Genomic DNA, 23,055 nt, shown 5'->3' on the forward strand with positions numbered 1-23,055 from the left:
ATTTACCAGCATTAACTGTAAAACAAATTATGCTTCAAAGATGAATGATGGATTCATGCAGGAGCCAACCTACACCTTGACTGGAAAAGAATGTGCTGGGTATACACAGAAAAAGGTGGTTTTCATTTTGAAAAACCTTTCAAGAATGTATACAGATCTAAAAGGGGTCAATAATCCTGTCTGGACCGTCTAATTCCGAAGGATGCCTATGAATCATCCATGCTCAAGTACTGCTTCACTTGAACACTTAGCTCCACTTGCTGATCTGCAAGTGAGCAGTTTTTAAATGGCAGCCCTTCCTTACCCATGACAGGGGTACCAGTCGTGAAAAGGCCTGTTTGAAATCATGGCTGAGAATGTGTTGCTGGAAAAGCGCAGGTCAGGCAGCATCCAAGGAGCAGGAGAATCGACGTTTCGGGCATGAGCCCTTCTTCAGGAACAGGCTTGGGCATGTTTGAAATCATGCCCAAGCTAGCACAAAAGTATACCACAGACACTGTTTAGTGATGATCACCTCCAAACCTACTATGTTGCTGATAATAGTTACTCACATTGGTGTAAGTGTAATCACTGTTTGTGACCAAAAATACTTTGCCAACTTCATTCATTCGGCTCAGCAGCAGTGCAAGTTTAGGCTGAAAGATAAACAAAAAAGTGTGTCAAACTACTTGATTAGTCAGACAGAAATGCCATTATCTAGTCCTTTCACATCACTTGGTTTCAGCAATAACTGTTCCCAGCACCAGATCCCCTTCCCACGCTTCAACCTGCTTCCCTTTAGCAACCTCCAAACCTCACCCAGTCCAAGGCCAGCCCACAAATGATGCACCTCTAAAGATGGATACAGAATCAGATATACGCATACTAACTTACCTCTTTAACAACATAGGTTGCCAAGTTTTCCAAAGTCTTTTCTTTCAAAGATCCCTAAATAAAAATATAGAGTCAGACCACGCGTATAGCAGTGTACTCTCGTATAGTAATCTCCCAGGTGAAACACTCATTCACGTGTGCAGAAAGCATAACAAACATACAGGTTGATTTAATGTGATTTTCAAAACTCTTACATATTATAGATCAGGCAGCTAGATGCAGTAAAACAATTTGGGTATAAACAATTACTGAGGCAAGTACAACTCCCAAAAATGTGCAGGTCAGGTGAACTGGTCATGCTAAATTGCCCGTAGTGTTAGGGGAATGGGTCCGGGTGGGTTGCTCTTCGGAGGGTCGGTGTGGACTTGTTGGGCCGAAGGGCCTGTTTCCACACCAAGTAATCTAATCTAATTTGTTTTTAAATGCTGCAATTCTCCTTTCTTACCACTTGATGGCAGAATTTGGTTAAAACAATGACTGCAGATGCTGGAAACCAGATTCTGGATCAGTGGTGCTGGAAGAGCACAGCAATTCAGGCAGCATCCGAAAAGCTTCGAAATCGACGTTTCGGGCAAAAGCCCTTCATCAGGTTTATTCCTGATGAAGGGCTTTTGCCCGAAACGTCGATTTCGAAGGTTTTCGGATGCTGCCTGAATTGCTGTGCTCTTCCAGCACCACTGATCCAGGCAGAATTTGGTTATTTAAAACATTGTCATTTACAGTACACTCAGGTCAGAACTCATGATTTCTGGCTCACAAATCAATACAAGATTCACTAGACACGAAGTGCACATTTTTAAACTATACTAATTACCTTGTAGTGGACCCAGTCGACAGCTTCTCGCACATCCTGGAACATACTCTTGTAGGACATGAAGAGATCATCATCTTTAAATCCTGTTTCACAGCTGTGTATAAAGAGCATCAGATCAGGTGAGCTTTCATCTGACACCAGCATGAGAACAGTCAATGGCAACCAAAGGGGAGAAAAAGACACCATCTGAACCAGCAAGCAGATTCATTGCTAAGCCTTGTACAACCTGCTTTATCATGGACTCCATCGAGGAAGGGAGGGAGAGACAGAAAAGAAAGAAAAGCAAGCAGGAGGAAAATAAAAGAAAGAGACACAGACAGTCACAGGTTAAGGAGCTAATAATATTGGATTTAAAGACAACAGAAGTATCTTAGAACCCAATCAAGCAAAGCTTCTGAATATCAGTCTATTCTATAACTCACACCTGTCAGAACAATTGTTCTTCACAGTCAATTTCCATGTGTTCCCAGCAAATCATCCATGACATTCCAACCCTCTCTCTTCATTGATTCCTGTGGTGGTAGTTGCGAGACAGGAAGGCAGTTGAGGTTTGGATTGGTGCACAAATTTAAACCCTCTACCCTTTACATTAGGTTCGTCAGTAAGCTATTTCAATATGAAACCAGGGACTTATCTCCAAACAATGAAAATCCAAAATACAAAGAACAGATGAGTTATGAAAGGTTGGGAAACTATCAAAATGTGTTCAATGGTAGACAGCTATTTAAAGAAGAATATTATATACACTCCATTGTTCCAAGCATGGCTAACAAGAGAAGTTGAAGGTTGTGTAGATCAAAGGAAAAGGCTCATTAAGTTGCCAAAAAGAAAAAGCAAGCCTGGGATTGAAACATTTCAGAATTCTCCAAATGAGATGATGAGGAGGAACTTCTTCTCTCAAGGGCTGATAAATCTTTGTAATTCTGTAACCCAGAGGCTATGGAAGCTCAACCATTTAATATGTTCAAGACAGAGATTGATGAACTTCTAAGTATTAAAAATATCAAGGGATGTGCAGAGAGTGCAAAAAAAAGTGTTGAGACAGAAGATTATCCTAGATCTAATTGGACAATGGAGCAGGCTCAACGGACTGAACAACCTCCTCCTACTTCTCATTTCTTTCAAGACATCTCTGGAGAATTTAAGAGAAAAGTGGCAAGGTGAGTCTGGAACTTAGGGTGTGCATTTAGATGTGAAGTGGAAACACAAACACTTACATTAGCTTTGTAGATTGTGAAGGAAGTGTTTGGTGCTGTTAATTATTTTATATTCGATGCCACTAAAGATGAGAGAGCTATCCAGAACCAATACCAGGACTGAATAGCAAGCAACACACTGGAAGGGGGACAATCAGGCATGTTTAAGTGAAGAGTAAAGTCAGTGAATAGCAACAGCACGTGACCATCAATCTGTGCACAGAGCTAATATTCAGAATTAGATATAGCTTCACAGTTAAAACCTAAAAGCAAGAACAAAATAAACCTTTGGTTCACTAACAACATCACTATTTGCAAAATCAGAAGAGGCCACACAAAATATTGTAGATCAAGCAAAATCGTGAAGTTTAGAATGTGATTGAGAATAAACATCAAAACATAGAAAAACAATGGTAGTTGGAAGGAAGAAATTAGAACAAACTAGAGTTAAGATTGAAGTGGGCAGTGTCACATTGGATCAAGTAGATAAGTTTGTCTATTTAGGTTAAATGGTAGCAGATAATGGCAGATGCGATGCAGAAGTTATACAAAGGTTTGAAATTGCCTGAAATAATTTTAAGATGACGGTTGTGTTAACAAGAAAACTCAAACTTGTAACAAGAACTCACAAGAAACTACATTCTATCCACTCTCCTGTATGTCTAAAAAACTTGGACAAAGGGTAAATATCCATTGAAGATAGTAAAGGCCTATGAAATGTAGATGAAAGGGGAATTCCATATACTTGAAACTGCAAGAGCACAGAGGAGTCTAAAAAGTGATGTCTAGAAAAGAAAATAACAGTATTTTGTCATTTGATCAGAGCTGAAAAGCTTTAGCGATCTCTTCTAAAAGACAAAGCAAAGGGCAACTAGAAAGAAGGTTCAATCTAATCATGGTTGGATGACAGGTGTCACAGTGTGGCTGCCATGACAGTGGACACATGGCAGGAGGAGTAGCTACAAGCAGCAGCAAGATTGAGGGATACTGAGCGCCACCTACAGCTGTGCACAGGTTTCACTGTCCAAAAAGAGCATGAAAGGCTTAATACTCAAAAAGGTCTGCCTTCAGACAATTTCACTTTTCTTTGAGCTTAAATTTCTAATTACTGGATTTTGGTCACCAGTACAGCAAGATTTGGAAAATAAGAAAAATTAGGTACAATAGAAATCCCCACTGTTATAACTTCAAGATAGCTAGATTAATATCCGAAAATGAGGGACTAACAAGGATAGCTTCTGAGAAAGAGCAAATAATACTCCACGGGATTCCAAGGTTCCTGTTTTGCTCAAAGTGTTAGTAGGCCAGGGACAAGGCATGAATAGGTGAGAAGAATACGAGGCCTGGAAGGTGGCTAATGTTGCGCCATTGTTCAAGAAATACTGTAAGAAGAAGCCTGGAAACTATACTTATGAGTGGGTACATTCTTGGAGGTGACTCTGAAAGATAGGATTTACATGCATTCAGAGGTAAGGATTGATTAGGGATAGTCAGTATGGTTTTGTGCAAGGAAAAGTTTAAGTGAGTGGGTAAAGGTCTGGCAGATGGAGTACAATGTTGATAAATGTGAAGTCATCCATTTTGATAGGAACAACAGTAAAAAGGACTTACTTGAATTGTAAAATATTACAGCATGCTGCTGTGCAGAGGGATCTGGGTGTCCTTGTGCATGAATCACAGAAGGTTGGTCTTTAGGTGCAACAAGTAATTAAGAAGGCAAATGGAATTTTGTCCTTCATTGCCAGAGGGATTGAGTTTAAATGCAGGGAGGTGATGTTACAACTGTACAGTGTGCTGATGAGGCCACGACTGGAGCACTGCATGCAGTTTTGGTCTCCTTACTTGAGAAGAATGTATTGGCACGGAAGGGAGTGCAGGGGAGGTTTGCTAAGTCAATTCCAAAGTTGAGGGGGGTTGGTTTAGGAGGAGAGACCAAATAGATGGAATTAAGTTCATTGAAATTTAGAAGAATAAGGTGTTGGAAGATGGGGGGGGGGGGGGGGGGGGGCAGAGAATCTTATAGAAACATATAAAATTATGAAGGGAATAGATAAGATAGAAGCAGGGAGGAGGTTCCACTGGTGGGTGAAACAGGAACAAGAGGGTACAGATTCAAAATTAGGGAGAGCAGATTTAGGACTGAATTGAGGAGGAACTTCTTCATCCAAAGGGTTGTGAATCTGTAGAATTCCCTTCCAGTGAAGTAGCGGAGGCTTCCTCATTGAATGTTTTTAAAGCTAAGATAGATAATTTTTTGAACTGTAAAGGAATTAAGGTTTACAGTAAGAGGATGGGTAAATGGAGCTGACACCACAAAAAGATCAACCACGATCTTATTGAATGGCAAAGCGGGCTTGAAGGGCCAGATTGCCTACTCCTGCTCCTGGTTCATATGTTCTTAAATTACATCTCAAATTTTTAAATGAAGTAACCAAAAAAATGATGGTACAGTGGTAGACATTGTTTGCATGGACCTTAGTAAAGCCTTTGATAATGTTTTGCATCATAGACTAATTAGTAAAGTTAGATCACATGGTATTCAGGGTGAGCTTGCCAATTGGATACAAAATTGGCTTGATGGAAACAGAGGATGGTGATGGAAGATTTTATTTTGGATTGGGGAGCTGTGACCAATTATGTTCCACAGGGATCGATACTGGGTCCACTTTTGTTTGTCATTTGTAGAAAGGATTTGGATGAATACAGCAGGTATGATTACTAAGTTTGTGGATGATGGTAGAGTCAACAGTGAAAAAGATTATCTAAGATTACAAAAGAGATTTGATCAATTGAGTCAATGGGCTGAGGACAGCAGAGGGAGTTAATTTTGGGTACATTTTGGTCATACAAACTATGTCAGGATTCATACAATTAATGGTAGGGCCCTGGGTTCTGTTGTAGAACAGAGACACCTCGGGGTTCAAGTACATAATTCTGAAATTCGCATAACATGTACAGTAGACAGGGTGGTTAAGGCGGCATTTAGCATGCTGGTCTTCATTGCTCAGACCTTTGAATATAGGAATTGGGACATCATGTTGTAGTTGTACAGAATATTGGTGAGGCCTCTTCTGCTGTACTATGTACATTTCTACTCGCCCTGTTAGAGGAAGGATATTATTAAACTAGAGAGGATGCAGAAGAGATTTACCAGGATGTTGCAGGGAATGGAAGGTTTGAGATATAAAAATACACCGGAAAGGCTGGACTTTTTTCTCAGGAGGTTGAGAGCTGACCTTATTGAGGTTTATAAAATCTTGAGAGGCATAGACAGGTGAATGACAATGGTCTTTTCCCAAATGTGAGAGAGTTCAAAACTATGTAACATATTTTGAAGGGAAAAGCAGAAAGATTTAAAAAGGATATGAACAGCAACATTTTTTTAAATACATAGAGTGATTTGTGTGTGGAATGAACTGCCAAAGAAAGTGGTGGATGCAGGTACAGTTCCAACACTTGAACGAGTTTATGAATAGGAAAGGTTTGGAGGGACATGGGGCAAGCGCAGGCAAGTGGAACTAGTTTAGTTTGGGAACATGGTTGTTGTGGACTGGTTCGACCAAAGGGTTTGTTTCCATGCCAAATGATTCTACAACCAATATTCTGCTGCTTTGCTCACTTACCTTTGGGGATCAGGTGTGTACATCGACTGTGAAGGAGATTGAACAGGTGAGTAAGAGCCCATGATAAGTTGGAATATACATGCTTTGCGATATAGATTTGTCTGTCATAGAGTGCCCAAAGCAATTACACCAAGGAGTTACTCTATTTTTACTTGCATGAACAAACTGGTCAGCGTGAAAGCTTCATAGCTGAGATAATGTAAGAGGATCCAGTAAACCCATTGAGAGCCCAAAGGGAAGCCCAGGTGGATGCAGCCCTGCATCCAGTGGGCATGAGCTCGTCTCAAGCAGACCAATGCTTACCTTGTGTATCGGGGGCAATTCGTAAAAAAATCAACCAGACAAGCAAACAGATAGGTCTCTGCAGAGGGAAAGATAACAGGAACCCCAATGAGAAACAAACTCAGATTCAGACACCCTTTGCACCTAAAACAACAGTAACAACGATTACCAAGGAACACAAGTGCAGGAAATACTGTAGTGATGAGCGACTGAATGACAACTCAGGTGGTGGTTTTCATAACATAAGTCATCATGGAACGGAATGCCAAGAAAGCAGACCAGATCAGCGGCTTGTCAAAGCATTGTGCCAGATAACAGAAGACATGGCATTATCCATTAAATCACTAAAGAATGCAGTTTCAGTACAAAGGACCTAATGCTTCAAAAACAGCCAGTCAGAATGTAAGTAATTGAAGCCTGATAGTTCCAGTAAAGTGGGCTGAAGGGAAAAAAGGCCAACTTAGGAATTATACAGCAGTCTACCTAACCATGTGCCCAAACATGGGGCTCTGTCTTGTTGATTAGCCTAGTCTGTGAATGGTGGAGCAGCAGCCATACCATTTTTGAGTATTACCCTCCCCCCACTCCCTGCCATGAGACGTGAACCGATAGGCAGGCCAACAGGATTCTGGATTTTCCTAAGATTTAAGAGTGCAAGAGCTGGGATTCCACTTTTTATTATGTTAAGGTTGTGGATTTGTAGTGACCTCAAATGAGATAAATTTCACTTACGGGGCTGCAATTTTTGTCACATTTCAGGGATCATGTTCCATGATTCTAATCACTATCACATGAAAACAATCTCAAATTTTCTTAGCCTCCGCTCGGAGGCAAGCAGCAAAGGCAACATTTCCCCCTCTGGGTCCCTCTGCTCCTCAAGACCTGTCCCTGCCTGTACATCAAAGATAAGGAACTTACCTGGCAAATTGAAGAGGGTGTTGAGGATGTAAAAGCGTTCAGTATCATCTCGCTGAATAAACTTGTTTGGATATTGCTCCCTTATATCTGGGCTGCACAAAACACATGCATGTCACGTAACATAGTTATCTTTCAGCACCAAATGATAATGTTCCATCAGAACAGGAAAAGCATGTTTTATCTAAAATAACTCTCAAGTATGCCCCTGGCTCCATGCTCAGCATCACAATAGGTTCACCTAGGAAGGACCATATAAGGAAGTAATTTGCCATAGCACATAAAGAATAATGTATTTCCTGCCATCAGAGAGACAGTGGGTTATATACAGCTTGATAGGTATGACTCGGCAAATTTCACACAAAATAGACAAGTGAAAACAAGTTGGGAAATAGCACCAGTTCCAGCTACCTGTTCACCCACAATATCCAGCTACTAATGTTGCACTATTTCCAGTCAAGGGATCAGAAATTTAACTTGCAATTTAAGAAATTCCTACAGCTACATTCTTTCACAGCTGTGAAAGAGCATTGTCATTAAGTTTTGTCTTTCTATATACAGATCAGTAATCAGCTAGGGTGGTAGTAACCAGGATACTTTACCAAGGTCTCTCAGCTAATCAGCCAGAGATTTTCCTCACAAGTTCACAAGAAATAGGCAAAGGAGTGGACCACCTCGTACATCAAGTCAATTTTGTCAAATCACTAGGATTACTGATTTAACTTCATTTTCCTGTCTTATCCCCAATGATCCTCAATTCCATTGTCAATTGAAAGTTTGTCCAACTCAGCCTCAAATATCACAGAATCACAGAAATGTTACAGTGCAAAAGGCTACTTGGCTCATCATATCTGCATCAGCTCTCCAAATAAACATCTCAGTTCTGAAGCATCACAATGGACTTTAAACATTAACTGTTTCTTTCTCCACAGATGCTGCCAGACTTGAGTTTCTCCAGCATTTGCGGTTATTATTATTTAAGATTTCTAGCATTTACAGTACTCTGCTTTTATGTGAACAACTCACCTGGTACCATTCTCCCACCTTCTACTCATTACCCTGCACATCCTTCCTTTTTACATAACCATTTAATTCCCTCTTAAAATGCCTCACCACACACTCAGACAATGCATTCCAGACACTGACTGCATGAGAAATTTCTCATATCACTTCTGCTTCTTTTACTAATCATTTCAAAATCTTTCATTCTCGATCCTTTTATAGGCGAGAACATTTTCTCCTGACTTATTCTGTCAAGAACTCTCATGATTTTGAATATTTCAATCAGATTGCCTTGGAGCCTTCACCGTAAGAGCTCCAGGGTCTCTAATTTATTCTCATAACTGACATTCCTCATGATGGAACCATTCTTATAAATATTTTACACAGCCTCGCCAATGTCTTCGCATTTTCCTTAAATGTGACATCCAGATCCATGCACAGTACTTCAGCTGTGGCCAAAATAGTTTCTTATTCAGATTCATCAGAATCTTCTTGCTCTTACCCTCCATGTTCCCATTGATAAAGCCTAGTATCCTATATGCTTTATTAACAGTTTCTCCCAGCCCTACCAAATCCACCCTGAATAAAAACAAGAATAGGCCATTCAGCCCTTCCAGTCTGTTCCACTATTCAAATGAGATAGTGGCTGAGCTGTGGCCTAACTCCATATACCCGTCTTTACCAATTTCCCTTAATACCTTTGCTTAATAAAAAAATTATTTATGTCTAATTTAAAATTAACAACTGATCCCACAGCCACTGTTGTTTGTGGAAGAGAGTATGAAACATCTACCGCCCAGTGTGTGTAGAAGCATTTCCTAATATCTCTCCTGAATAGTCTGACCCTAATTCAGAGACTATGCTTCCTACTTCTGGAATCCCCAACCAGTCCAAATAGTTTCTCTTTACCTCCTGTCTTTTCCTGTTGATACCCTGAAGAACCCCTACCAATATGCATCACCCCACACCTCTCTGCATTGTACTTCATCTGCCACATACCCATCCATTCCCTCTACTTCTCTATTTTCAATGCCCCAACCTCCACCCCTCTGTGGAAGAGAATTCCAAAAACTAATGTTCCTTTCAGTAAAAACAAAACCTCATCAAAACCTTAAAAATTAAGGGTCTCCATTTAAAGCTAGGCCCCCCAAGATCGAGATTCCTCCAAAAGAGGAAATATCCTTCCAGCAATTATCCTGGAAATCCCCCTCAGGATCTTGTATGTTTCAATAAAAATCACCTCTCATTCCTTGAAACTCTAAAGGGTACAGACCTAACAGTATAACAAAGGCAACTCTTTGATCAGTGCCCCAATGTAAACATACACTTCCTCCAATACCACACATAACAGCAGCAGTGTGTACCATCAGATGCACTACAGTGACTCAGCAAGCCTCTTTCAGCAGTACCTTCTGAACCTCTACCACCTAGAAGGACAATGACAACAGAGGCATGGGAACACTACCATTTATAACTTCTCCTCCAAGCCACTTGAAATATGTTGTTTCTTCACTCTCACTGGATCAAAATCTGGAACCCTCTAACAGCACTGAGTGCCCCTTTATAGTAGATTAAAGCAGCATCTCACCACCATCCTCTCAATCAGAGAAGGATAACACATACTGGTCTAGTCAGCGACACCCACATCCTGTGAAAGAATTTTTTAAAATACTGACCCTCAGAGGACACCATCCTGCCTATACATACTGGCCTTTGACTGGAACACCTCTGATCTTTAAGACTGAGCTATCAGCCAAGAACCTGATAGTTTATCCGCGAAATGAAGTAGGTAAACTCTTACACAATAGTGAGTTGAATATTAAGTTCAGTTCTTAACTTTTAAAGAGGTTATTTAAAATTAATTAAAATTCTAATAAACATGCAAATGGTAAAAAAGAATTACAATCTTGTGTTGGATCACATTCACAGTTAAGCAATGACATAGCGGTAATCAGCTAAACTCAGCACCCACCCCCTCATGAAGTTGAATCCGTGGGCACAGACCAGGATGTTCCCATATGCATCCACCTTCAGCAAGTTTCCATATAATGTGTCAAAGATCAGACCTCTGCAAAATTAACAGGATAAAAAAGTCCTTTCAATACTCTCAAATTAATTACGAAACACTCATCACACCTTAATACAACCAGACACCCAAAAACAAATTAACCCTTTTCTTGTCTGCTACACTTATTCATTATGCCATTAAACTACAGGACAGCAAATGTTCACACTGAATGGATGGCCACTGTTTGCACCAACCTGTCATTTTATACAGAGTGGCTTTGTTTCAAAATCAGGTGCCTATACTTTTAAAAACAGTACCTCTTTCTCCCATAAATAGTCACACCACTTTTAGCAGGTTGATTTAGCGAGTGAGAGTTCAAATCTCACTGTATTCCATTATAAAAATGAATTTATTAAAATTTGATAAACTGATTTCTTTTTTTAAAAAAAGCACCTAATCACTGACAAAGAAAGAATTGCAATCTCTTCTCTTCCTGCTCCTGCACCATTACCTCTAGTGTCTCCAATCAATCTATTCTTAATATTTCTTCTTGCTCAGTTACATGCTGGCCCCAGTGACATCATCCAGAAGCAGTGTGTCGTCCAGTTCTACCTCAGCACTACTTTTGTTAAATTATCAGTGTGCTTCTCAGACATCCAGTACTGGATAAACAGAAGTTGTTTCATTTAAATACTGGAAAGATTGAAACCATTGCTTTCCATCTCTACTCTATATCTGTTCCCTAGACACTAACTCCATTCCCCTTGCTAGCAACATTCTATTTGTAACTCATGTCACAAGCTTCTGACTTCATATGCATGTCACTATTAGTACAGGAGAAACTGAGGACTGCAGATGCTGGGGATCAGAGCTTAAAAATGTGTTGCTGGAAAAGCGCAGCAGGTCAGGCAGCATCAAAGGAAATTCCTGAAGAAGGACTTATGCCCGAAACGTCGATTCTCCTTCTCCTTTGATGCTGCCTCACTATTAGTACAGCCTATTTCCAATGCCATATCATTACCTGTCTTCACCCCAAATGAGATCATTAGCTGCAAGAAAGACTTTCATGTATTTAAGATCCCCAGAGTGCTTTACTTCTTTGAGATCTACTGCACATTAAACACGGTAACTTAGTTATGGGCAATAATTCATCCTCATGAACACAATGCACATCATGTGACAATGCATATTATGGATAACATTTTCAACTGGTTAATGCATTGAAATTCAAAACAATCACACTGCCCTTTTGAGCATTACAGATTTTTCTCCCCTTGACAGCTATTAAGTGCCAACACTCCCATCTCACAGTCCCCTTGTGCACTTTAATTCCTACCTGGTAGGGAAAACAGGATCATAGACAAAGTTGCATAGCTCCTGAGGATACCCAATGGAGATCAAGCGCTCAACGGTCAAATCGAAGCCCAAAGCCTCATATTCTGGAGATTTGTACACTGTACCAAGACAAGAGAATGATCTTTAAGGAGCATCACACACTATTCAGCAACAATTTATATAAATTGTGCCTTTAATTTCACAAGACATAGACATATTTCACAGAGAAACATAATAAGATAATTGGTTAGATGACCAAAAGCTTAGTCAAATGGGTGGGTTTTAAGAGTTGCCTTCAAGGAAAGCAAAGTTGAGGCGATGAGGTGTTGGGGGAAATTCCAGATCTTGGCGCCAAGGCAACTGGAGATATAGCTGCTTATGCTAGAGCAATTAGAATAAAGAATGCTCAAGTAACTAGAACTAAAAAGGAGCACAGGATTGACCAAAAGGGTTATAGGGATCAAGGCGATTACACAGGTCAGGTGGTGAAAGACCAGTGAGATTTGAAAACAAGTTTATGAAATATTGCTATTATAGGAACTTGGGTTCTGAAATAGAGATAATAGAACTGTGGGCGGCACAGTGGTTAGCGTTGTTGCCTCACAGTGCCAGAGACCCGGGTTCAATTCCCGCCTCAGGCGACTGACTGTATGGTGTTTGCACATTTTAGATTAGATTACATTACATTACAGTGTGGAAACAGGCCCTTCGGCCCAACAAGTCCACACCGACCCGCCGAAGCGAAACCCACCCATACCCCTACATTTACCCCTTACCTAACACTACGGGCAATTTAGCATGGCCAATTCACCTGACCTGCACATCTTTGGATTGTGGGAGGAAACCGGAGCACCCGGAGGAAACCCACGCAGACACGGGGAGAACGTGCAAACTCCACACAGTCAGTCGCCTCGGTGGGAATTGAACCCGGGTCTCCGGCGCTGTGAGGCAGCAGTGCTAACTGCTGTGCCACCGTGCCGCCCACAGTTCTATTATCTCTATTTCAGAACCCAAGTTCTCCCCGTGTCTGCGTGGGTTTCCTCCGGGTGCTCCGGTTTCCTCCCACAGTCCAAAGATGTGCAGGTCAGGTGAATTGGCCATGCTAAACTGCCCGTAGTGTTAGGTAAGGGGTAAATATAGGGGTATAGGTGGGTTGCGCTTCGGCGGGTCGGTGTGGACTTGTTGGGCCGAAGGGCCTGTTTCCACACTAAGTAATCTAATCTAATCTAAAAAAAAAGTCCTTTGGAATACTGAAATAAAAGGCAGCCTTTTCAAAAAAACTATGCAACTTCAGTTAAATGACTACCAAGCTACCAGGGGAGATAACTTCTAGGGTGTTTGTTCAGTGGAACTTCTACAACCTAAAAATACAGTCCCCTTGCACAACCAAACTCCTACCTGACAGGGGCATGGGGTACACAAACAGGTTGAATTCAGAATATCTATATCCAGTAGAACTGCTTTCATGTTTGCGAATGTTTCTAGGTGAACAGAGCTAGAAAGAAGTCTTAAGCTTGAGCATCTTCAAAGTACTTAAAAGTGAGAGAAAAGTTTTTGATTTGCCTATCGAGGAGTGGCAGAGAAACATGTAATGAATGTCAGAAGGTTGGCAAAAGGAAATGCTTGTGATTGCATCTGTGCAGTAAGAAATTTGAAGGTGAAGACAGGAATGATATTTCCTTGAGTGCTGGTAAATGATATTACTGTGATAAGCACTGAACATTTCTTTTTGTTGTTTATGATAAAACCTTTGCTATTAGGGAGAGAATTCAAGGATCTGGACCAAATGACACTGAAAGGACACGGATTGTTCCAGAACAGGATGGTGCAATTTGAAGGGGAACTTGCAGATCTTCTGCACTTGTCCTTTTTGGTGATGGAGACTGTGGGTTTGTTGACAAGTCATTGCAGAACATCCTGTAAATGGTACACACTGCTGCCACAGTGCTGCTGGTGAAGGAAGTGAATGTTGAAGGTGGTGAATGGGGTACCAATCAAGCAGGTTAATCTTTCCTGTATGGTGTCAAGATTCTTCAGTTTTATTGAAGCCGCAACTAGTCAGGTGGAGATTAGTCTATCGCACTCCTGATCTGTGCCTTATGGATAATTGACAGGCACTTGGAAAACAGAAGGAGAGTTACTCACCCCAGAATTTCCAACTTCTAACCTGCTCTTGGAGCTACTGTATTGCCCTGTCGAATCTGTATGTCATCATCACTACTTGCCCATCCATCTACGTCATCCACAAATACAGCTATTGTATATTCACCTTCCTTTCCCAAGTCATTAATACTGTAATAATTGTGGCCCCAGCACTGATCTGTGGCACTGCACTAGTTATAGACTGTCATCCTGAAATTGCCATGCCATCCCAATTTCTATTAGGTAGCCAACCCTCTATCTACACTAATACAGTACTCCCTACACAATGGGCTCTGATCTTAAGAAGTAGCCTATCAGCAGTATCATGTCAAACCTGCTTTTGGAATTCAAAACAGGTTACATCTACTGGTTCCCATTTTAATCTGCTTGTTTTCTCCAAGAATTCTAATAAATTTGTCAAACATGAATTCCCCTTCAAGGAACCAAGCTGACTCGGCTTGATTATATTAAATTTCTATTATATTTCTAAACTCTGGTACTTCTAATAAATTCTAACATCTTGAAAATGATAGGCATTAAGCTAACTAAAGTCATTAATGGCCCTTTTTTGGGTCTCCTTCCCTTTCGGAATAAGAATGTAACATTGTCAGCTTTTGTGTCGTCTGGGTTTTTCCAGAATCTAACGATTCTTGGAAGATTATTACCAATGCATGCATCATCTCTGTTGCTAATCCTTTTGGTATCTTATGATCCATCCCATCAGATCAGGTATTTATCAGACTTTAGCCCATTTAGCTTCCCTCGTGCCTTTTCCCTAGTATGAGTCATTATATTTACTTCCTTTCCTTCCTTCTCACACTCCCTTCATTATTTAGTATGCTTGGAATGCTACTAGTACCTTCCATCGAAGACAGAGGCAAAGTTTTAATTCAACTTCTCTGCCATTTTCTGGTTCTCTTCTATTAATTCCACAGCCTCATTCTTTAAAGGATCTATGTTCACCCTGAACCTATTGTCATTTTTCATATATTTAAAGAATTTCTTATTGTCTATTTCTATAAATGTTTTGCAAGTGTCTGCCCCTATTATGTTTTTGGTCATAAAATGGAAGATCCATAGCACAGAAAAAAGCCTTTTGCACCTATACCTATCCAAAACAACTATTAACTATTCTCTACCATCTTCCAACTTTAGCTAATAGCTTTGCATCATAAATGCACATCTAAATAGTTCTTAAATGTTAGGAGGGTTTCTGCCTCTACCAACCTCACAGGCAAGTTTTCCTCACATTTCCTCTAAACATTCTGTCCTCACGTTTAATCTATGCCCCAGTCATTGATCTTCCTGCCTACCATATCTGGTCATCTCAATTTTATACATCTCAATCATGTTCCCCATAAATCTTTTCTGCTCTATAGCAAACAAATGCAGTTTATCCAATTTCTTTGAACAAACTCTCCAGCCCAGACAACATTCTGGTAAATTTCCTCTGCACCCTCTCCAGTGCTACCGCATCCTTCCTATAACGTGAATCGCAGAACTGCATACAATATTCTAGCTATGGCCTAACCAAAGTTTTAAAAGTTCCAACATAACCTCCCTGCACTTAAACTCAATGCTGGTATTGGACTGGGGTGGACAAAGTCAGAAGTCGCACGACACCAGGTTATAGTCCAACAGATTAATTTGAAATCACAAGTTTTCAGAGTGGACTTCACCTGATGAAGGAGCAGCGCGCTGAAAACTTCTGGTTTCCAATAAACCTGTTGGACTATAACTCAGTGTTGTGTGACTTTGGACTTTGACTAATAAAGGAAAGACAAGTATGTAAGTTAGCTCGCTGAGCTGGAAGGTTTGTTTTCAGACATTTTGTCACCATAATAGGTAACATCATCAGGGAGAGTCTCCAGTGAAGTGCTGGTGGTCTGACCCACCTCTCTACTTATAGATCTTGGTTTCTTAAGGTGGATGATGTCATTTCCGGTCCTTTTTTTTTCTTCAAGGGAAGCTAGATAGGATCTAAATCAATGTGTTTATTGATGGAGTTCTGGTTAGAATGCCAGGTTTTTAAGAATTCTCATGTCTTTGTTTTGCATGTCCTGGGATGTGTGTGTGTGTTGTCCCAGTCAAAGTGGTGTTCTTTGTCTGTACGTAGTGAAACTAGTGAGTGGGTCATGTCTTTTGGTGGCCAGTTGGTGTTCATGTATCCTGGTGGCAAGTTTCCTGCTAGTTTGTCTGATGTAGTTTTGTTTTTACAGTTCTTGCATGGTATCTTGTAAATGATGTTAAGTTTGCTGGTGGTATCTAATGGATCCTTTAGGTTCATTAGTCACTGTTATCTCACTGATATTATCTAGTATGGTGACGAAATGTTTGAAAACAAAGCTTCAAGCTCAGCAAGGTAACTTACATACTTATCAACCTGAACTACAAATCTTCTCAAAAAAGGAAAGACAACCATATGCTTTCTTAACCACATTATTCATATGACCTGATACCTTAAGGGACCAGTGTACATGCACAAAGGTCCATCTGATTCTTGATGCTTCCTAGGGTTCTACCATTCATGTATTCCCTTGCCTGGTTTGTTCTGCCCAAGTGCATCACCTCATTTATCCGGATTGAATTCCGTTTGTCACTGATCAGCCCATCTGATCAGCTCGTCTACATCCTCTTGTAGTTTAAAGCTATACTCCTCACTACTTACCAGCCCATCAATTTTTTATTTTTACTATCTGCAAACTTACCGATCAACCTTTCTATATTCAAGTCTAAACTATTTACATAACCCACAAACAGCAAGGGCCTCACACTGAGCCTCTGGGACACCACCAATAGGAAAAACAACCCTCAACCAGCACTCCCAGCTCCTTTCATCCAGCCAATTGTGGATCTAATTTGTCAAATTTAATGATTGTCTGCTGGTTTATCACTAATTTTTGCCAAATTGTATGCTTGTTCTTTCAGTTTGAACTACCCTGAACTTCCCTGGTTAACAATTGGCATTGCCCTTCCTAGAATCCTCTTTCCTCACTAGGCTATAAATTTGTTCAGAGTCATGAACCTACTTTCTTAACCACCTGTCATTGTTCCTCAACTGTCTTTGCTGCTAAACTCCATTTCCAATCCATTCCAACTAACTCTGTCCTCATTCTTTTGTTATTACCCCAAGCAGAATCCAATGCCTTCAGCAGTTTCTTGATATCACATGGAGTAATTAAAATGACTGAAGACTGGTGTGCGCAATGCTGGGATCCTCCAGAGCAGGTCAAGATCTACTGATGTGCTGGCTTGATCCATCATTGAAGATGGGGATATTTCTGGAAGCTCCGTTCCTGCTAGCTGTTTGTCCACCTCCATTCAAAATTTATTGGGGCACAACTGCACAGTTTAGATCGGATCCTTTGCCTAAGAGATCACTTAGCCTTATCACTTGCTGCTTCTGCTATTTGATACTCACAGGTGGTCCTGCGCTGTAGCTTCACCTTCAAACTTCCTGCATGAGTGACTCAGCATCAGCAAAGGACCCCACACAGACAGTATGCATCACAGTCAGCAAGGGAGTGCATGTACACAGTACATATCATCATCCATGTAACTGGAACTCAAAAAAGGAGGCCAGAGGTCTGGCAAAAAACAAAGCAACAAAGCTGACTGACACAAACGCTTATATTTCCGAAACACTTTTTATGACTTTCGAGAATCCAAAGTGCTTTACAGCTAAAACATAATACAACTTTTGGAAAATAAAAAAAAGCAGTGGATTTTGCACAGCAAGATCCCACAAGCAGCAACGTGATAACGATCAGCAAACGTGTATAGTGGTATGGATCAAGGGATAAAAATGACTAGTTAGCAGTTTAACTGACAGAGGCAGACAGTATTCCAGTGTCAATTTGATGTATAATGGAGCCAATGACCCTATCACAGCAAGAACTGATTGTGCATGGGATGAAATCAGCGCAGCCATTTTCTGAGTTAATAAATTTTATTGTATCTAAGTAAAAATGAACAGCCAGAATTCGGAAGTGCTTCTGTACAATAGTGCACATCAATAAACAAAACAAACAAACATCACTATCCACAGCATTTAGCTTTTTGATTTAAAAAAGGAATGCTTTTCTTAAAAATACTGGTGCAACAGGATATTTTTCAACTGTAAGAAAAGAATAACCAAAGCATTCAGCTCTCTAATGGCCTTTGGAGAAACCAAACCTGGGAGTCCATAGAACATTTTCTGAGTCTCTTCATTGATAATAATCTAGCAACAATCCCACTGGTCCACTGGCTTCCCATGCAAATGAAAGTTGGATTTAGCGAGTTACTGCAATGTATTAAATCTTTGAATCAAATGGGACATTGAATTATTACCATATTTCAACTTAGATCGGAACATGTTTGGAAATACGCAGCAGTCAATTATACATCTAGATATTGCTGATTCACCAACACCTTAGTGAAATCAGTTCACTTTTCATAGTTATTCACAATTCCTTAAATTATTTTCAGACTGACTGACTTGGTGGAGCTTAACTAGCCCAGATCTTAACCAGAGACCAGAACAGACAAGCTTAAGGTTTTGGCAGAACAGGTCTGAGTGTAAACATCATCTCTAGAGATGTCAGTTCTATGTGACACAGAATTGACATATCAGTTTCTTTATTCAGGAAGAAAGACCAACGGGCAAATATGGTCTGGCTTATGACAGTTTCCAAGAACAGAATCAAAGAGAAGTTACAAGCAACAGATTAGCAGACATGTACAGTTTTGGTAAATTTGAATTTCAAATCCAAAGGCAGAAAACTCAAGACTCTAAATTAACCTTTTTGAATAATGACACTCTTAGGGATTTCCGGTAAACACTGACCAATCTGCATACCTGTGGCAAAATATGCTTTAACTGAAAAAATGCAATAATTTTTCAAGACAGGTGGCTACAAAGAGCCTCAGTGAAGGAGGTCCAGTCTGGCAACAAATTGTCTGCTACATAATCGCCTCAGTTTCACAAATAGGCACCTCAATTCTAGTCTCAATACCACAGTGAAAGCCTCAGGGCTCACTCCTTAATAAAGATAAAAGTAGCAACAGGAAATGAATGATGCGGTAACTTCATCGTCACCAAGTCTTGCAAAGAGATTGAGGTCAGAATGCTATGACAAACGTCTGTGGCAGTTACTGCCCACGAGACAATGGCAGTCACTTCACTGAATAATGAAAAATGAGAGAGTGGCCAAGGTGCCTTGCTGTACCTCATAAACCTCTTAAATACAAACACCACTGGCCCTAACCCTCTTGTCAGAATGATATTACATAATATTTCCATCATATTTCATTTGTCATTTCCCTTCTTGGGTACATACACAGGTTCATTCTCAATAGTTCACTCCACTGATCTATGATAGGGACTATTGGCAAGTTGATTATCCATGGAGGGCATCACAACATGGGTGACCCTACACTGACCTGACAGTGACACAACTAATTTTGTGTGTTTTAACAGAGTGTTGATACCAACTGAACAAAATGCCCCATATCTAGAAATCATATGAACTGTAGGATTGAAGCATCCTCCAAACAGCCCCAAGCCCAGCAGCATCCTGGCCTCTCAACTTGCAAAGGAATTGATTACAAGGTTGACTCTGAAACATAATCCTGCACAAGGCATCAGTTGGATCTCAGTGGAGGAGTCAGTAAAACTTGGGATGTTCAAAAGGCCAAAATGAAATTATTACAGAAAACTCGAACAGCTGGAGGACCTTAGACTGTGTGAGAAGCAAGACCATGGAAAGTTCTAAACAGAAAATGGTAGTTTAAAATTGTCTCCTGTTCAAGCCTTAATGTAGATCTGTGAGAACAGAACTGATAAAATAAATAGAATTTGAAGAAAAAGGAAGATGCTGCGACAGAGTTCTGGATGACCTCTGATTTATGAAGGTTAGATTGAGAGACCAGCGAGCAATTTGTTAGAATAGGTTTAGAGGTAACAAGGACATGTACCCCACTTTCAGCAGAAAATAAGCTAAAACAGGAATAGTCATGCAACATTATGGACATGTAAATTGGCAATCTCTGAAGACCCAGATGTGTGGAAACTAACTGGGGAGTCAAATACAATAGCATCCTATCTAATTGACCCCCTTCTCCTCAACATTTCACCCTTAGTTAGCTGTGTATTTGCCCCTGCCAGGTTCCCTTTAATACTAAAAATACAGGAGGCTCACTTCCCAGCAATGTCAGATAGCAGAAAGGGCATGACTTCATTCAAATATTATGCTACAGGAGAAATCGACATAGCAATGATACTCAGCTCCATGTCACCAAAAAGCTCAAATGTCATAGTGCAGTATTTATGAAAAATCTGAATGACATGTCGCAACAAAAAGTCAATTGTACAGGAACCTCTATTTCTAATGATAGCTGGACAACGAACTGAAGCACCCAACCTACTCTCAAACTTAAACTGGGGACAGCAGTGACTTTGTGGACATTGCTGCTAATCAAGCTGTTGTACAAACATCTATGTCTGTTTTACTGTCACATTTACTGGGCTCTGTGTGACACAACACAGCATTCACTGTCCTTCTATACACTATGTTCATACAACACATTAGTCTTAGAACACTATTAGCCATCATTTGGTCAATGCTTATCGCACTTGTTTCTCTGGTCTTCACAAGACATGTACCTGTTACTTCTGAATCCACAGATCTACTCACCACTATCCAGCACTAACCCTCTGCCCTAACTGGTTACATAGTCTATCAAGTTCATATTATCACTTCCTCATCTGCCAAATGCAGTTTGGGAAGTCAGAAGAACAGCATGTGCTTCAGTTTTAATGGATCCAGAAGTTCTTGTGCACAAAACAGTGTCGCTGTGCTTAGGTTCGTCAACCATGCAACGTCCTGCATCTGGCGTACCGGAAAGGCTGTCACACTGTCCTCCAGCCTCCAGAGGACAAACCCAAATAGGCACAGTATTTCAGTTTTTGTCCACAGGATGAAACTATTTCATTTAGTAGAACTGTAAAAACTTGGAAGTAGCCTTGATTACAAAGCTGCAACATACAGCAGCAACAGAAGTTATTTGCCACTTATCAGCCCAAGCCCGAACACTGTCCAGGTACATCTGGATATGGATGGCTTCAGTAGTTTCATGAATTTTCTGCTTCCCTTTTGTTTCTCCCACCTGTGAGCATTGTGCAATCAACACCAAACATTCCCAATTCTAACCTCATGATGAGGGAAGGTCACTGATGAAGGAGCTGAAGATGATTGTGCTGAGGACACTATCCTGGGGAATGCCTACAGTTATGTTCTTGGAGTGAGGCACTGATCTCTTTCCAAATGGTTTGTAGCTTCATGTAGGTTCATCTTATTTCATATATTTACAGGGAGAAAGTGAGGACTACAGATGCTGTAGAGAGTCAGAGTCAAAGAGTGTGGTGCTGGAAAAGCACAGCAGGTCAGGCAGCATCCTAGGATGCTTTTCCAGCACCACACTTTGACTTTGTAGATTAACATACATGAATTCTTAATGTCTTTGTACTCCACGTATTCCTTCTTAGACTATTTCTATCAAGTGCTACATTTTTTAAAGTATCATTTTCCACTGAATTTATCAATTAAGGGTTCCAGAGAACAATCCAAATAAAACTCCTGAGACGAATACTCACCTGTCCCATGATGGGGTTCTGTGGGGCCCAAGAAAGAACTAGTTTATATAGTTATTTTTAAATTAATAAGCTTGGACATATTATGACTCATCTCTTGGGCTGGTGGGACCTGAACCTGGACTTTTTGGCCCAGCAGTAGGGACACTACCACTGTACTACAAGACCTACACATTTAGTTTAAGTTAGCAGTATATGAATTATCTTAATCTGCAGTGATTGTCCCCCCTACCGTGAAACTGATTAAAACACCTCCATGAACCAATGGAATCAATACTCAAACCTGCCCAGATATATCTGCAAAGAGTGATATTGCCCATTGAAGAGTAGGGCACTCACTTCCCTTTTGTTTCTCCCACCTGCAGCAGATCCCCTTCATCTTACCTCCTACAGCTGGGAGGGGGAACGAAAGGCCGCAAACTCCTCCTCGAGTGCGACAGCAACCCTCCTTTCTCAGCCAACAGGAAGTACGCTAGCTGTGGGGTGAAACAGATAAAGTGTTGGTCCCCTTCTGCCAAGCTGTAACCATAGTGGTATGAAGCCAGCATCGTAACCTCATTTCTTGGTTACCCAGTCTTCATTCAGAGTATGGTATCGCAGCTGCCAAAAAGTCACCTTCTAATGCTTCCTCCCATTGTTCTAAGGGCTTGATCCTCTCTTTAATCATATTCTTCCTTCATTTTCAATGGCCATCAACACTTAGGAACTACTTTTTTGTCAAATCTACTCTACATTATCCATACACCCTTAGAGCACAAAATCACCAGTTTGGGGGTATCACTATAACTGGCTGTATCCTGATCTTCTCCAAGTCCTAAACTACAGGCACTAAAATGATTGTGCCCACAAGCAATTAAAATCAATTTCTTCAGAATACCAAGTCCATCACCTGCCACCTCATGCAGCAATCCTTAGTCCCATCCCATTTAGCTACATTCTGTGTCTCAACATATCTGAGCTCAAACTCTCACATTTCAGTTACTGAGGTTTTTAACAGAAAGCCTTTATCCAACAGGACAACTGATTTTTCTTTTTCAGTGAAGTATAAATCCATAATAGACATAGATAACATTTCCTAAACCCTGCACACACTGGATGAGAGCAGCAGAAAAAGGCTTGGGAACCCTTTTCTAATCTCGATCCTTCTCTTGATTACAACTCTTCTCACTACATTTATTTCCATTATGTTTAATGATCCCCAGTTTCCAAATTTAGGAACTCATTAGTTACAA

General features: G+C 40.6%; 1 protein-coding gene across 4 annotated transcripts in view; it reads right to left on the reverse strand.

The window, feature by feature from the left end:
* Positions 1-23,055, reverse strand: part of nt5c2a (5'-nucleotidase, cytosolic IIa) — a 78,610-nt gene that overhangs the window by 22,235 nt on the left and 33,320 nt on the right. For 3 of the 4 annotated variants that reach the window (XM_043712881.2, XM_043712882.2, XM_087998817.1), the window contains exons 5-11: positions 12,050-12,167; positions 10,678-10,773; positions 7,707-7,798; positions 6,810-6,867; positions 1,688-1,781; positions 874-927; positions 552-635 (exon numbers count right to left, since the gene is read on the reverse strand). In XM_043712881.2, the coding sequence (XP_043568816.1) occupies positions 552-635; positions 874-927; positions 1,688-1,781; positions 6,810-6,867; positions 7,707-7,798; positions 10,678-10,773; positions 12,050-12,167 (596 nt within the window). Of the gene's footprint in view, positions 1-551; positions 636-873; positions 928-1,687; positions 1,782-6,809; positions 6,868-7,706; positions 7,799-10,677; positions 10,774-12,049; positions 12,168-23,055 lie in introns of those variants that run through there. The other variant, XM_087998818.1, reaches the window with a different exon arrangement.

Source organism: Chiloscyllium plagiosum, unplaced genomic scaffold (assembly GCF_037043375.1).
Source record: "Chiloscyllium plagiosum isolate Xiang-an unplaced genomic scaffold, Cpla_swu_hap1 HiC_scaffold_22, whole genome shotgun sequence".
Classification (NCBI taxonomy): Eukaryota; Metazoa; Chordata; class Chondrichthyes; order Orectolobiformes; family Hemiscylliidae; genus Chiloscyllium; species Chiloscyllium plagiosum.